This window comes from Eptesicus fuscus, chromosome 1 (assembly GCF_027574615.1).
Source record: "Eptesicus fuscus isolate TK198812 chromosome 1, DD_ASM_mEF_20220401, whole genome shotgun sequence".
NCBI lineage: Eukaryota > Metazoa > Chordata > Mammalia > Chiroptera > Vespertilionidae > Eptesicus > Eptesicus fuscus.
The window spans coordinates 2913514-2927277 of record NC_072473.1 but is presented as its reverse complement, the minus strand read 5'-3'; the positions used below and the strand labels follow the sequence as shown (position 1 = coordinate 2927277).

Below are 13764 nucleotides of genomic sequence, written 5' to 3'. Positions count from 1 at the left end.
TTTTCATTTGGGCCTGAGTGCTATTGACAAAGGTTTAGGAATATGAGTGGATAATCCTAGGCAATAGAAAAGCTCGTTGCTTTATCTTATTGCTATTGTAATATTATTATTAAATATCGAAAGTGAGTTACAGGTTTCTTGGGGCCCAGAGCTCATTGTTCAAAATGACCCTTCTTTGCTTGGATCAAAATCTACTATTTGGCTGTGGCGCTATCCAGAAGTATTGAGTTTATTACAGCTATGTTGGAGGAAAAGGTAAGGTGAGAAGTTAGCAAAAGTGATATGTGGTAAGGAAAGTCTCATGTTACTAAACTATCTGTGGATGTTTTCCTGGGTCTTACACAAGTAAAAATTTTTGGGAAAACACAGAGCTAAGAGTTGGGGGACTACTAGGGGGTAGGGGTAAGGGGTGGATGATGTCTTAGCTGCCCTGCTCTCTCTCCAAACATGAACACACACACACAACCTCTTCTCTGAACCGCACATTCTTTCCTTGCTTCACACTGGCTTTGTAAATCTGGTAGACCTCCTGGTGAAAATGTTCCCAGTGGAAATGCAAAGAGGTGATAGAAGGTTCACAAAGTCAATTACAAAGTGCGTCTGAAAAGATGGTTCACCCAAGCTGCAACTCACGTGAGGGGAATTGTCACAATTGACAAAATACTTTTGTGTTCTTCGCAACTATGAGACCACCGGAGCAATGTTTAACTCAAACGTTGGAGAAAGTATTTAGTAGCACTTAAAGACAGACTTCACGGGGTGTGAATACCTTGAAATGCAATGTAAATATTTGGGGGTTGGTATGGATATGCTTGCGTGAATTTCTACCAAAATGTTGTATTAGATACTCAAAGAGGTGAGACCAAAGAAAGATTAAGGGACTGCTTCTTGAGAGTATGGTAAGGTATAAGTGGCCTCAAGATCAAAAGAACGAACCCTTTGACCTACAAACCCACTGAAAGGAAAGGATGGAGAGGTGAGTTCAGAGCCCTCAGGAAGTGGAGGGGCCAGGCCCTCTACCAAAAACTGGTGAAGGAAATTCACCAGAATCCGGAAACTTCATGACAGCCCAGTCACCAGGGAGCTGGGAAAAGGTTCTGTTTAGAGTGGAGATTGATGGGTAGACAGGGGAAAGAGGAGAGTTGGACCCAATACCAAAGAGATGTTTTCGGCATCAGCCAGCTGCAAAACCAAATGGGCTTCCTTTTTCCTGCGTGTTCTTCCAAGCATCATAAATTCTCAGCCGGCTCCCCACCCCACATCCTGCAGAATGCAGCCAGAGCCACAGCCCCTCTCTACTCTGAAACCAGTCATTCTAGAGATGCAGCTGGTCAGAATCCCTGTGGATGCTTTTCTAATCCCACACTGGACCCTGAGCTGCCCATTGGTGCCGCTGTTGCAGGGTGCTCTTAGGGACATATCTTGTGGAATTGGTTAACTGTGGCCACACTAATGCTGCATCACAAACAACCCCGGGGATCACTGTCTTAGCTCCCCTGACAGAAGTTAGCTTGGATTGGCCAGTCTCTGCCGGCTTCCCTCCTGCATTGGCTGGGCAATAGAGCTGTTCCTGTGTCTCATCCTGTCTGGATGAGCAGACCCTGGGGAATGTTCTCCCCATGGCAATGGCAGAGGCACAGGAGGGCAAACAGAAGCTCTCAAGGCCTTGTTTGCCTACTCTTACAGCTGGCACCTTGACATTTCAGCCTCATCCTATTGGTTAAAGCAAGTCACGTGGCCATCCAAAGTCATGTGATAAGGGAATATAGCCTGTCTCTTTAGAGCAAGCATGTCAAACTCAATGGCTAACATGGGCCAAATAAGGTTTAAGTTTATGTGGGCCACAAAAAATAAGCTTTAATTTTTATAGAAATGTAGGTTTATTTCAATAGAGACATGCTGAGTACAAAGGGCTGAAATAAAGGAGTAATCATTAACATAAAATAGAACATTTTAATAAAAATTAATATTTTTTCTTGAACATTAACTTACCAGACATTGAATAACTGCACAAATAAATAAGCATGATGTAAATAAACATATTTTTCTTGTTCTCCAAAAGCAAAATATTTCCTGTTGTGCACACCAAACAAGTCAGTCTAAGACTAATGACATGGCCATCGGCTGCTAAAATATTCGCTGCTAGTATTAGTGGAGAGAAATGGTGCACCTGCACGTAAGGCGCGTAAGGGAAATGAATGCAACACGATGATAGTAATCAGTCATTAGCGAACACTGTAGTTTGTTATTAATAACTAGAGGCCTGGTGCATGAGATTCCTGTACTGGGTTGGGGGGGAGATCCTTCAGCCTGGCCTGCACCCTCTCGCAGTCCGGGACCCCTCAGGGGATGTCCGCCTGCTGGCTTAGGCCCAATCCCCCCAGGGACCGGGCCTAAGACGGCAGGCAGACATCCTTCTCACAGTCTGCGGCTCTCGCAGTCTGGGACCCCTCGCTCCTTACCGCCTGTCTGCAGGGGAGGTGGAAGAGGCTCCCGCCACTGCCGCTGTGCTCACCAGCTGTGAGCCCAGCTTTTGCCCCCACCACCCCGCGTGAGCTCACTGACCACCAGGGGGCAGCTCCTGCGTTGAGTGTCTGCTCCCTGGTGGTCAGTGCATGTCATAGCAACCGGTCGTTCTGCCGTTTGATCGATTTGCATATTATGCTTTCATTATATAGGATTATGTATAACAGGATATTGTAAAAATTAAGTTATGAAATTTGTATTAAAATGTTTCTTGCATACCGTTATATTGGCTGGGCCACAAAAATAGTCATTGTGGGCTGCCAGTTTGACATTCTTGCTTTAGAGGAACCAACTGCCAAGTCACTTAGGTGTGGGTCCTGGGTGGGGTGATGAATTAGAGATAAAAATGCAATCTACTACATCAACAGAAATAAAGTCAACTTCTCATACAGCAATGGGGTCTCTTCTCACCTTCTGTGAGTCTCAGAATTGATGAGATGTAAATATTTAATGGTCATAATAAAAATGGGGGCGAGGGTGGGAGGAGGAATCAGTGGCGACCCACAGCACATAATCCATGCTTAACGTCCTAGACAGAACCATCTTTGCTGCTCCTATTTATATTGAACAGAATTTGCAATAGAATAACTTTAAGTGGTTTTCCCATTTAGAGAACACAATAAGAATATACACTTAGTGGCCAGATTATTATGATGTCTGAACACATAATAATCTGGCCACTCAGTGTATATCCTATATAATAAAAGGCTAATATGCAAATTGTCCCCTCGACCAGGAGTTTGACTAGCAGGCAGGCCGGCCAACTGCCCATGTCCCTTCCCCCTGGCCAGGCTGGCTGGACCCCACCAATGCACGAATTCATGCACTGGGCCTCTAATATATATATAAACACTGAGTGGCCAGATTATTATGCGTTCAGAGATCATAATAATCTGGCCACTCAGTGTATAATAACTAGAGGCCCAGTGCACGAAATTTGTGCACTGGGGGGGGGGGGGGGATGTCCCTCAGCCCAGCCTGCACCCTCTCCAATCTGGGATCCCTCTCACAATCTGGGACTGCTGGCTCCCAACCACTCGCCTGCCTGCCAGCCTAATCACCCCCTAACCACTCCCCTGCCAGCCCGGTCGTCCCCAACTGCCCTCCCCTGCCAGCCTGATTGCCTCCAACTGCCCTCCCATGCTGGCCTGGTCACCCCCAACTGCCCTCCCCTGCTGGCCTGGTCATCCCCAACTACCCTCCCCGGCCGGCCATCTTGTGGTGGCCATATTTGACCACATGGGGATGGCTATCTTGTGCGAGGGTGTGAGGGTCAATTTGCATATCACCTCTTTATTATATAGGATAAATATAGGTTGACTTACTAGAGGCAAGACACTGAGCACTCAAGTATATTGTTATCTCCCTAAGAAGTGACAAAGCACGGCATTTATGGGTCAAGTAACCTAAAATTATGCAAACGCTGCCCTGTGCTTGCACCAAAGAACTGCTCCACATCTGGTTGACTTTGCAGGTCTGTGTAACTCAGCCGATAGCTGGATGATCGTGCCCAACATCAAGCAGAACCACTATACTGTGCACGGTCTGCAGAGCGGCACCAAGTACATCTTCATCGTCAAGGCCATCAACCAGGCGGGCAGCCGCAGCAGCGAGCCCGGGAAGTTGAAGACAAACAGTAAGTGCCATGAGATCTGCAGAGATGTCGTCTCTCCCTTCTCTGTCCCCCTTTCTTTCCTTTTCATCTGTCTCGGGCATCACTCACAGTCTCAGAAGCAAGTAGAGAGCCAGCGGAGACTAGTGCATTTTGCATCAGACACCTCTGGGTTCGAAAACTGACTCATACTCTTAAGGGCTGTGAGGCCATTAATCTCTCTGTGCTTCAGACTTTCCATTTTTAAAATAAATAATCCTGGAGGGCTTCTTGTGAGAATTGGGGCATACATGTAGATATATTTAAGTCTGAGACACAGTTAGGGCTCTGACACAGTACATGACAGATGATATTGTTCTCTCTAACAGATTAGCAAATTAATCTTTCTTCAGGAACTTTTTATTTACTTCAGATACCTGCCTAGGTCTGTGGCTCTCAAGAATGATTCTGCTTCACTCTCCAGGTGGGGCATTTAGGAATGCCTGGAGACATTTTTGGTTGTCACAACTGAGGTGGATGCTACCTACTGGCATCTAGTAGTTTGAGGCCAGGGATGATAGGAAACATCCCACAATGCACAGGACAGCCCCGCAACAAAGAATGATCTGGTTTATACACATGTCTCATAATCCTGTCGTCTCTCTCTGTGTGTCTCTACTCACATGTGTTTTGTTTTATCCTCTTTTTTCTTTACATCTTTTTGATCTAGAAATATTATGTTATATGACATGGTATTTCTTTACGTAAGACCTCCCAAGAGAAAGCAAATTGGAGTCTGTCAGTATGGTGCCATGTTAGAGGATTGCCAGCAGCCAGCGAACAGGAGCAATAACTATTTTTCAGGGGGACCCTCGTTTAACCCATATCCTTGACGTCAGTAGTCAAATGACGTTATTTGACTCCTGATATTTGTGTTTAAGACACATGCTCTTAACCATGAAGCTAATTTCTCCTCTCACTCTTTCCACTGACAAATGTTTTTAGAGATTAAGTAGGAAAAATATGAATAAATACATACACTGAGGTTAATTCTGTGGAATATATCTTTGAGACATGTCATGACGGTGATTTTAGTAAATAAACCGTCCTTTTCCTCTTCCTCTTTTTGTTTTGTAAATTGTTTCTAGGCCAACCATTTAAACTGGACCCCAAATCTGCACATCGAAAGCTGAAGGTGTCTCATGATAACTTGACAGTAGAACGTGATGAGTCATCATCCAAAAAGAGTCACACACCCGAACGCTTCACCAGCCAAGGGAGCTACGGCGTAGCTGGGAACGTGTTCATTGACAGTGGCCGGCACTATTGGGAAGTGGTCATAAGTGGAAGCACGTGGTAAGCAATTATATCTATTGTCTCCAATTATAAAAAGGCACATTTCACTCTCTACTTTGTCAGAGCATCAACCCATAGCAGGGTCCATCTTGAAGAATTATATGCAGAAAACCTTGATCAGTCAGCTGTTGCTAGTCATGCTACATAACAAACATGCCAAAACTCAGTGGCTTCAAACAACCATCATTTATTATTGCTCATTAACGCCCACATCTGTGGGTCAGTTGAGCAAGGCTAATCTCAGCTGGGCTTTGCTTTAAGCTGTAGATTGGATTTAGGGCTGTTCTATGTGTCTCTTCATCCTCTTTGGATGTGTGGGCTACCCAGGCCGTGGTCTTCTCCAGGAGCCCAAGAGTACAAGCCCAACGATGCGAGCTCACTTCAAGCCTTTGCTTGCATCATGTCCACTAACTTCTCATTGGCTAGTCCAGTGGTCGGCAAACTGTGGCTCGCAAGCCACATGCAGCTCTTTGGCCCCTTGAGTGTGGCTCTTCCACAAAATACCACTGCCTGGGCGAGTCTATTTTGAAGAAGTGGCGTTAGAAGAAGTTTAAGTTTAAAAAATTTGGCTCTCAAAAGAAATGTCAGTCGTTGTACTGTTGATATTTGGCTCTGCTGACTAATGAATTTGCTGACCACTGGGCTAGTCACATGGCCAAGGCCAAAGCCAATGGTGCAGGAAGTATATTCCTCCCGTGGAGGAGAGAAGAGGGAGTGAATATTCCCCAAGCAATCATCTAATCTATTCAGCCAATAAGAAAAATAACTTGTTTCAAGTCTATCCATTTTTTATTATTGGCAAGAATGGCAGCTAAGATGATAGAGTCCTCATCCCTGGGGAGAGCTAGTATGCTAACACGGCTCTTTCATGCCTTAAAACATGGGTCAGCAGACTACAGCTGTTTTTGTAAATAAAGGTTTATGGGAACAGAGTCACGCCCATTCTTTTCCATCTTGTCTATAGCTGCCTTTGAGCCACACAGCAGAATTGAGCAGTTACGACAGGATACTATGGTCCACAAAGCTGAAATATTAACTCTCTGGCCCTTTATGGAAAAAGTTTGCCAGTACCTACTGTAAAACATTACTCTTCATTCTTTGAAAAAAACGAATTTCTATTGTCTTGTATACTGTGTGAATTTAGACTGGGCTAGTTGGTGCAAATGTCGGAGAGCTAAAGGCTGTGGGGAAGTGGTTATCATAGGCTGGGAATCTCTTCACAAGGTCTGGTAGATCCAGCCTCGGAACTTTAGCCTAGAAGGTCAGGGTGCAGTCTACGTAGGAACTAGTTTACCTTACCAAGTTAACCTCACAAAGCTGACTGTGCCTATTCCAGAGCCACAAACTTCACGCCTTACTCTGGCCAGTTGTCTCACGAATACCTGTTGGCTGTTGTACAAAAAGGGAGCCATTTTATTTTTATTTCACCAGCTCTCATCTAGCACAACTAAGTGCCAGGCACTCACCTTAGCATTTTACAGATGTTGACTCATTTATTCTAACACCCCTACAAAGGGAGGTGATACTAGCAGGTTTTACAGAGGGGGTGACTGAAGCACGTGCCCAAGGGTCACAAAGCTCATAGATAGCAGAGTTAGGAAGTCTGCAGTCAGCATGCAAGCTCTTAACCAAGGGTCTGCAAACATTGCCTGTAAAGGGCTGGAGAGCCAATATTTCTGGTTTTGCAGACCAGGTGATTTTTGTCACAATTACTCAACTCTACTTGTAGCAGAGAAGCAGCCATAGACCATATGTCCACAAGTGGGTGTGGCTGTGCACCAATAAAACTTCGCTTATGAAAAGAAGCAGATGGCCAGATTTGGCCTGTGAGTTGTAGTTTGCTGATCCCTGCTCTTAACCAACATGTTCTATTTTCGAAACATTATCATGACTCTTTAGGGCTTACAGTGGAGTGCTTCATGAGTAGTAGCTTAATCCTTGCTTTAGAAAAGGCTGAAAAGTGCACAACCTGATAATGATGAGTATTATAACAGTGCCGTTTTGAGATAAAGATGCTACAACATTTATTATAAAGAAGTTTTCAATTCACATTTATGCAAAGAATACATTGTGCCTAAGTGCCTTATAGCATTAGCACAAGTCAACTGACATCTAAGTGAAATCACAAGGTTGGGTGTCATTTCTCCCAACGCTGGTACCTACATTGGCTAACCAAGTAGACTTTCTTCTGTTGTGAGCATCACAATTCTCTTTGCCCAGAACCTTTTCCTGTCCCAACATCCTGCTGGAGGATGGGAAACGAATCCTTCCGCCCCCACTCAGCTCTGGTCCAGGCTGGCATTTACAGTTTTTAGCTACACTGGAGCAAGATAAAAGCCCAAAGGAAAATACGATGAATTTTTGCAGGTGCAAAAGAGCAAACGTTACTACTTAATTAATGTGCTATATTAATCTGGGATGGAAACCAGTGTCTAAATAATTACAAGCTCATTAATAATTATTTATGATAAATTATACCTGATCATTATGATCTCATGCCCATTGATGAATGGTACGGGAAATTCCACCAGACCACTTCAGTTATATAAACATAGATCAGCATTACCTTGAAAACACCCTCCAGATGTCAAAACCAACTCATGAGGGGGAGGAAATTTAAAATTAATTGCCACACTTTGGATTTTTGCAAACATGATTATGTCAATTTTCAGAAAAATTCTCGTGTAGAACATGGTTGAACATTTCCTGGGAGGTTTTAGTGAGCAAAGGGTGACCCTTACAATCAAATTCCTGTGACGCCTTGATTTGCAACAGCTAATGACACATATTTTCTCATGAAATATAGTCTTGACTTTACATTAACATGCATGTTGTGATCCATGCAATGGGGCATGTTAACATTGCTCTGAGAAACATAATTTTTATACATTTTTAATTCTCCGAGTCTCACTGTGTAACTTAATGGAACATTACCTTCTGCCTGCTCCTTTCAAGTTCAGTAGAAATATGTGCATAGGTTTTCAGATTAATGATAATATAATGGTATTTGCCTTTGCTTAATGGACTGTACACATAGTTATTTTCTTACTCTCTGATGCTGTTCATGTGCACTTGGTTTTGATGAAATGGTGTTAAGTAAACATGGGTTCACAGAAGTCAAGGGGAAGAGGGCGAGATCCTGAATTTTGCGGCTAATTTTAACCTCTGTTCTTCCCCATTTGCTGAATGAAGTCAGTCATATCTGCAGCAGCTACTTCATAGGGGGTTCCGTTAAGGTTCAAATGGGAAATAGACGTCAGAGTTCTTTAATAAGAAATAAAAATGGCGTGCCGCAACAAGGAAATAATACAGACATATGTCTGTTTTGTGATGCAAATATAGCTTCCAAATTATCTGAAAAAAATGGCAAGGGTGTCTACCAGCGCATAGAGGCCCTCTATGAGGAAAACACACACAACTGCAAGACAAAAATATTTTCCAAGTGTTTCAGTGAGGGTTCAACAGAAAAGCAGAACTCACCTTAGGTTCTCCACACGGAGGAAGGGGGCTGGAGGGTTACCTGGAGCCCGGCCAGGGCTGGAAGCACAAGTCAGGGAGCCTGCTGTGCCCATCGATGAAGTCTTGACATGCTAGGGGTGCTAGACGGCTCCCCACGGCCCAGATGCAAGTGTGCCCGAGCTCACCCAGAAGCCTCTGGAAGCCTTGCCTCTGTCTGGAAAAGAGCGTTTCCCCCCACCCCCCACTCTTAGGACTTCTGGATCTTGTGCCAGGGACTTGCCATGGCAGACCCTGATCCAGACTCCTGCTGGAAAGAAGATTCTGGAAAAGGTAGCCCCAGGATCCTCCCTATGATGTAGGGCGGGATATATGAAAGGGAAGAGGAGGCTGAAGTAAGGGTAAACAGGTTGGCACACTGAGATTAATGGATTATCAATTCCATTTCTTTTAAATCAATGATGGTGTGTTGTAGTCTGTTTTAAACATGCTACTCTTAAAGTGATTGTATTTTAAACCCAACATGTGATTTTTAAAAGAGTGTTATTTTATCAAAGACCGATGAAGTTTTTCTCTGCATTGGGTATGGTACCTTATGTCAACATCTAGTTAGACTAGTTTCTGCTATAACATATTAAAAGTTGAACTGAATCATTCACTCTTTTTTTAAATGTTTTTATTGATTTTTTAATTTTTTTTAGAGAGAGAGGGAGAGAGAAAGAAACATTGATTAGTTGCTTCCTGCACATACCCAAACCAAGGATCAAACCTGCAACCTGGGCATGTACCTTGACCAGGAATCGATCCAGCAACCTTTTGGTGCATGGGACAAAGTTCCAACCAACTGAGCCACACTGGCCAGGGCTGAATCATTCACTCTTTATTAGAAGGATGGGTTTCACCTGTCTTCATAGCTGAACTACTACAAATATTACGGAGTCATACCTTCTTGGGGTAAAAGGAGATTAAGGAGCTTAGAAGATTGTCAAAAGAATTATTAACATTGTTTTGAGCAGTGAGAGAACATTTAGAATAACCAGGATATCCTCTGCTCAGACATTCACAATTTTTAAGTGTAGTCGGAAATATAAGCAGAAGGGCTCTTGGCAGTGATGAATTCCACAGTTTCTGGTGAAGGAAAGCATTAGCGAACGTTGTTTAAGTTTGTGGCCTTTTGAGTCATCCGAGGTTTAAATTCTGAATCTGTTATTTATTAACTAGAGGCCCAATGCACGAAATTCGTGCAAGGGCCTTGGCCCCAGCCCCCTCTGCCACCTCTGCCGCGGGCCCCGCCTGCTGCAGCTTTGTCCGGAAGGACGTTTGATCTAATTAGCTTATTATGCTTTTACTAGAGGCCTGGTGCACGAAAATTCATGCACTGGGGGGGGGGTTGTCCCTCAGCCTGGCCTGTGCCCTCTCCCCCCCCCCCCCCCCCCCCGTCCCATCGCTGCCACTCCCTCTACAGGGCGCCTTGGCTGGCCTGGCACCGGCCCCGCCCCCCGCTGACTGGTCATTCAGCCGTTCAGTCAATTTGCATATTACGCTTTTATTATATAGGATTATTGTAGACTAGAGGCCCGTTGCACGATATTCGTGCAAGAATAGGCCCCTGGCTTCACTCCCAGCCGCCCCGAGCAAGCAAGTCCTCGCTTCTGTCTGGAGCACCACTCCAGTAGCTCCCTCCACTGCCCCTCTTCCCCTCATAGCTGGCTTCACACCACTCTGCACCTGCATATGCAAATTAACCTCCATCTTTGTTGGGTTAATTTGCATATTCACTCTGATTGGCTGTGGGCATAGCGGAGTGATGATTAATTTGCATGTTTCTCTTTTATTAGGTAAGATGTGTCATTGGGCAAAAATAATAAAGTAACAGTTACGGAATGTTCCAGGCCAGGCTTTGTGTCCAGGATTTTGCATGTATTCTTGCCTTGACTCCTCCAAACAACCCTCAGAGATGAAGACTGTCATTGTCCCTGCTTTATAGATGAAAAAAGTGAGGCTGAATGGTAACAAGGAACTGATCCCCATAAGTGCAAACCATTCTCCCTGCTTGCCTTCTGCAAAATGCTCTTGAAGTTGTGGGAAATGACAGGCATGGCACCAGCTGACAAATTCAGTGTTCATTGCTTTTGCGGTCTTGTTCCTACAGGTATGCCATTGGCCTTGCGTACAAATCAGCCCCGAAGCACGAGTGGATTGGGAAGAACTCGGCTTCCTGGGCACTGTGCCGCTGCCACAATAACTGGGTGGTGAGACACAACAGCAAGGAAATCCCCATTGAGCCATCCCCTCACCTCCGGCGCGTGGGCATCCTGCTGGACTATGATAATGGCTCCGTCGCTTTCTACGATGCTTTGAACTCCGTCCACCTCTACACCTTCGACATCACATTCTCGCAGCCTGTGTGCCCCACCTTCACCGTGTGGAACAAGTGTCTGACCATTATAACTGGGCTTCCCATCCCAGACCACCTGGACTGCACCGAGCAGCTGCCATGAGCACCTGGCCACGTGGAGGTGCTTTCTGGGCAATAGGAAGGCTTGTGGCCACCATTTAGGGGGCAGAGAAAGCACAGGCTTCCAGAGTGTGGTTAAGTCTCGCCAAAAAGCATCCAGAAATCAGCTAAGATAGGTTTCAAAACGGGCTATTTCCAGCCCCCCCTCCTTACTGTATTTTGTATTAAGTACAGTCTTTAAGAAGTACAGTCTTTAATACGTTCTTCAAATTTTCTTTTGTATTTACAGGAAAATTTATAGATTATTTATAAAAGAAACATAACCGGGATTCCAACTCTTTTAGGAATTATTTGGTTTTGCACATTAAGAGGCCCGTACATTTATCAGCTCTTTACAACCTTTATTGCATCACAGTCTATAACTGTACATAACAGAATATGCAACTACTTTAAAAAGAAAACATAGTTTTGAACCTAGTAGGGAAGTAAATGGGATTTCTTTGGTTTATCTTGAGGTGTTTTAACTGTGATGGTGGAAGCTTTTATTAGGTCAACTACAATGGAGAGCAAAAGAGAGAATGGGAAGATCTTGGAATCTGCCACGGCTAAATCTTTAGTTGCCTTCTGATGGCTGGTGGGATAATGATGGAAAGATTCTGAAGCCTTCGGCCATAGTTTACCCTGCTCGTCCCAGGATTAAGGATTCTGGGAGAACGTTAAGAATGATACTGCAATTGAAAATAGTCACTTGGAATCCTACTGATTATTCAGAAATTCAAGCTGATTCGTGTTTTATCGGAAGGAAGTAGGATTCTATTTCATGATATCAATCTATTTCATTCTTTCTTTTAATCATTTCTTTAGGCCTCTGAGATTTCTTCACTACATTTCATAGCTGTCCTATCCTTCCCCACCCCCAAATCATTTTCCTTTTGTCACTGGAGCTGAGGAAATAAACAGTTTCTATCACAAATGGCAGCACCACTGTGCGTTGATTTTTCTCTCTAGGACAGTGGTCGGCAAACTGCGGCTCTTTGGCCCCTTGGGTTTTTAGCAAAGGCCAGCTTAGGAGGACCCTAATTAAGTTAATAACAATGTACCTACCTATATAGTTTAAGTTTTAAAAATGGGCTCTCAAAAGAAATTTCAATCGTTGTACTGTTGATATTTGGCTCTGTTGGCTAATGAGTTTGCCAACCACTGCTCTAGGAGATCGACACGTGGCCCCACTTGCCACTACCATGTCCAAATATAAGTCATCCCCCAAACGCTATTTATGAGTTGCTAATGACAAGGGACGTTGCATAAAGTACTATTTGCTAGTCTACGTGCCTCAAACGTTACTGTAAACGGACCTTTATTAAACACATCTTGAAAGTTGTAGAAGTCCCTCTGTATATTCTAGTATAGTTTACCATAGAGTTGTAAGACCAAAAAAAAAATCACATCTGCTATTCCCACACTGGAACCTTCAATAGCATCTGCTAAGGCGGGGCTCTTGGCATGCTGATCTGACACCTTGGAATGGTCCATGAAGTAAGTTCCAGTCCTTGGACCTGGAATTTGGCAATGGTTCTTCCTTGGCAAAAGCATGACACCTATAAATCATTTCATTTGCTGAAATATTGATCCGGGCTCCTGGGTTGGCCATTTTGCCTGAACAGACTGGCGGATTTAGGCTTTGTCTGTAGTGATTTTGTTTTTAACCAAATCAACCAACTGTTCCCCTGCACCCCATTCACAGACCCGCTGTTTCAGCATCACATGATGTGAGTTCGAGTCTGGACTTCATGGTGGCTTCCCGGGGCCTCTGTCCTCTTCACTGGCAGATGCTCTGCTTTTTCTTAACAGATAGAGTCTATATATTTACTATATTATTTATACCCAGATGAATATTTTGATAGCTACTTAGGACAATTTCACATCTAAAAGATGGACACCTCAATGGGAAAAAAAATCATTCTCTGGAAACTCAATAGGATTTTTTTTATACTATAAAACAATGTGTGTGTGCTTTCCCGGAATAAACTGAAAGTGTTGTCTTAGTAATTTTTACATACTGTTTCTAGTAGTTGGATAACATATTTTAATGCACTTTGTACATTAACAGGTTTTAAATAAAAGGGTCTAAAAACTCATGGTCTCCAGGTACCAATAAATGCTACAGTTTGCCTTATGATGCTAATGTAAAGCATTTACCAGAAGGACAATATTCCCATGCACATAATGTGTTTCAATATAAAGCAGCTACTACTCAGATTTTCACTGCAAGCTGTTTAGGGGATGTTTTGACTATTTTTATAAGGACAAGGAATTATGCTATAATTTTGTTCTGGAAGTCTGTTTGCTAACTTAAAAACATTGTGGGTAGTAGCAG

The 13764-nt window shown here is 43.8% G+C and overlaps 1 protein-coding gene across 2 annotated transcripts in view; it reads left to right on the top strand.

Annotated features, from left to right (window-relative positions):
- The window catches only part of MID1 (midline 1), a 99627-nt gene extending 87217 nt beyond the window's left edge, over nucleotides 1-12410 (top strand). For both annotated transcript variants that reach the window (XM_008156588.3, XM_028132774.2), the window contains exons 7-9: nucleotides 4001-4162; nucleotides 5266-5473; nucleotides 11082-12410. In XM_008156588.3, coding sequence (XP_008154810.1) covers nucleotides 4001-4162; nucleotides 5266-5473; nucleotides 11082-11430 — 719 coding nt within the window. In that variant the 3' untranslated portion in view covers nucleotides 11431-12410. The remainder of the gene's footprint in view (nucleotides 1-4000; nucleotides 4163-5265; nucleotides 5474-11081) is intronic.
- The last annotated feature ends 1354 nt before the right edge of the window (nucleotides 12411-13764 follow it).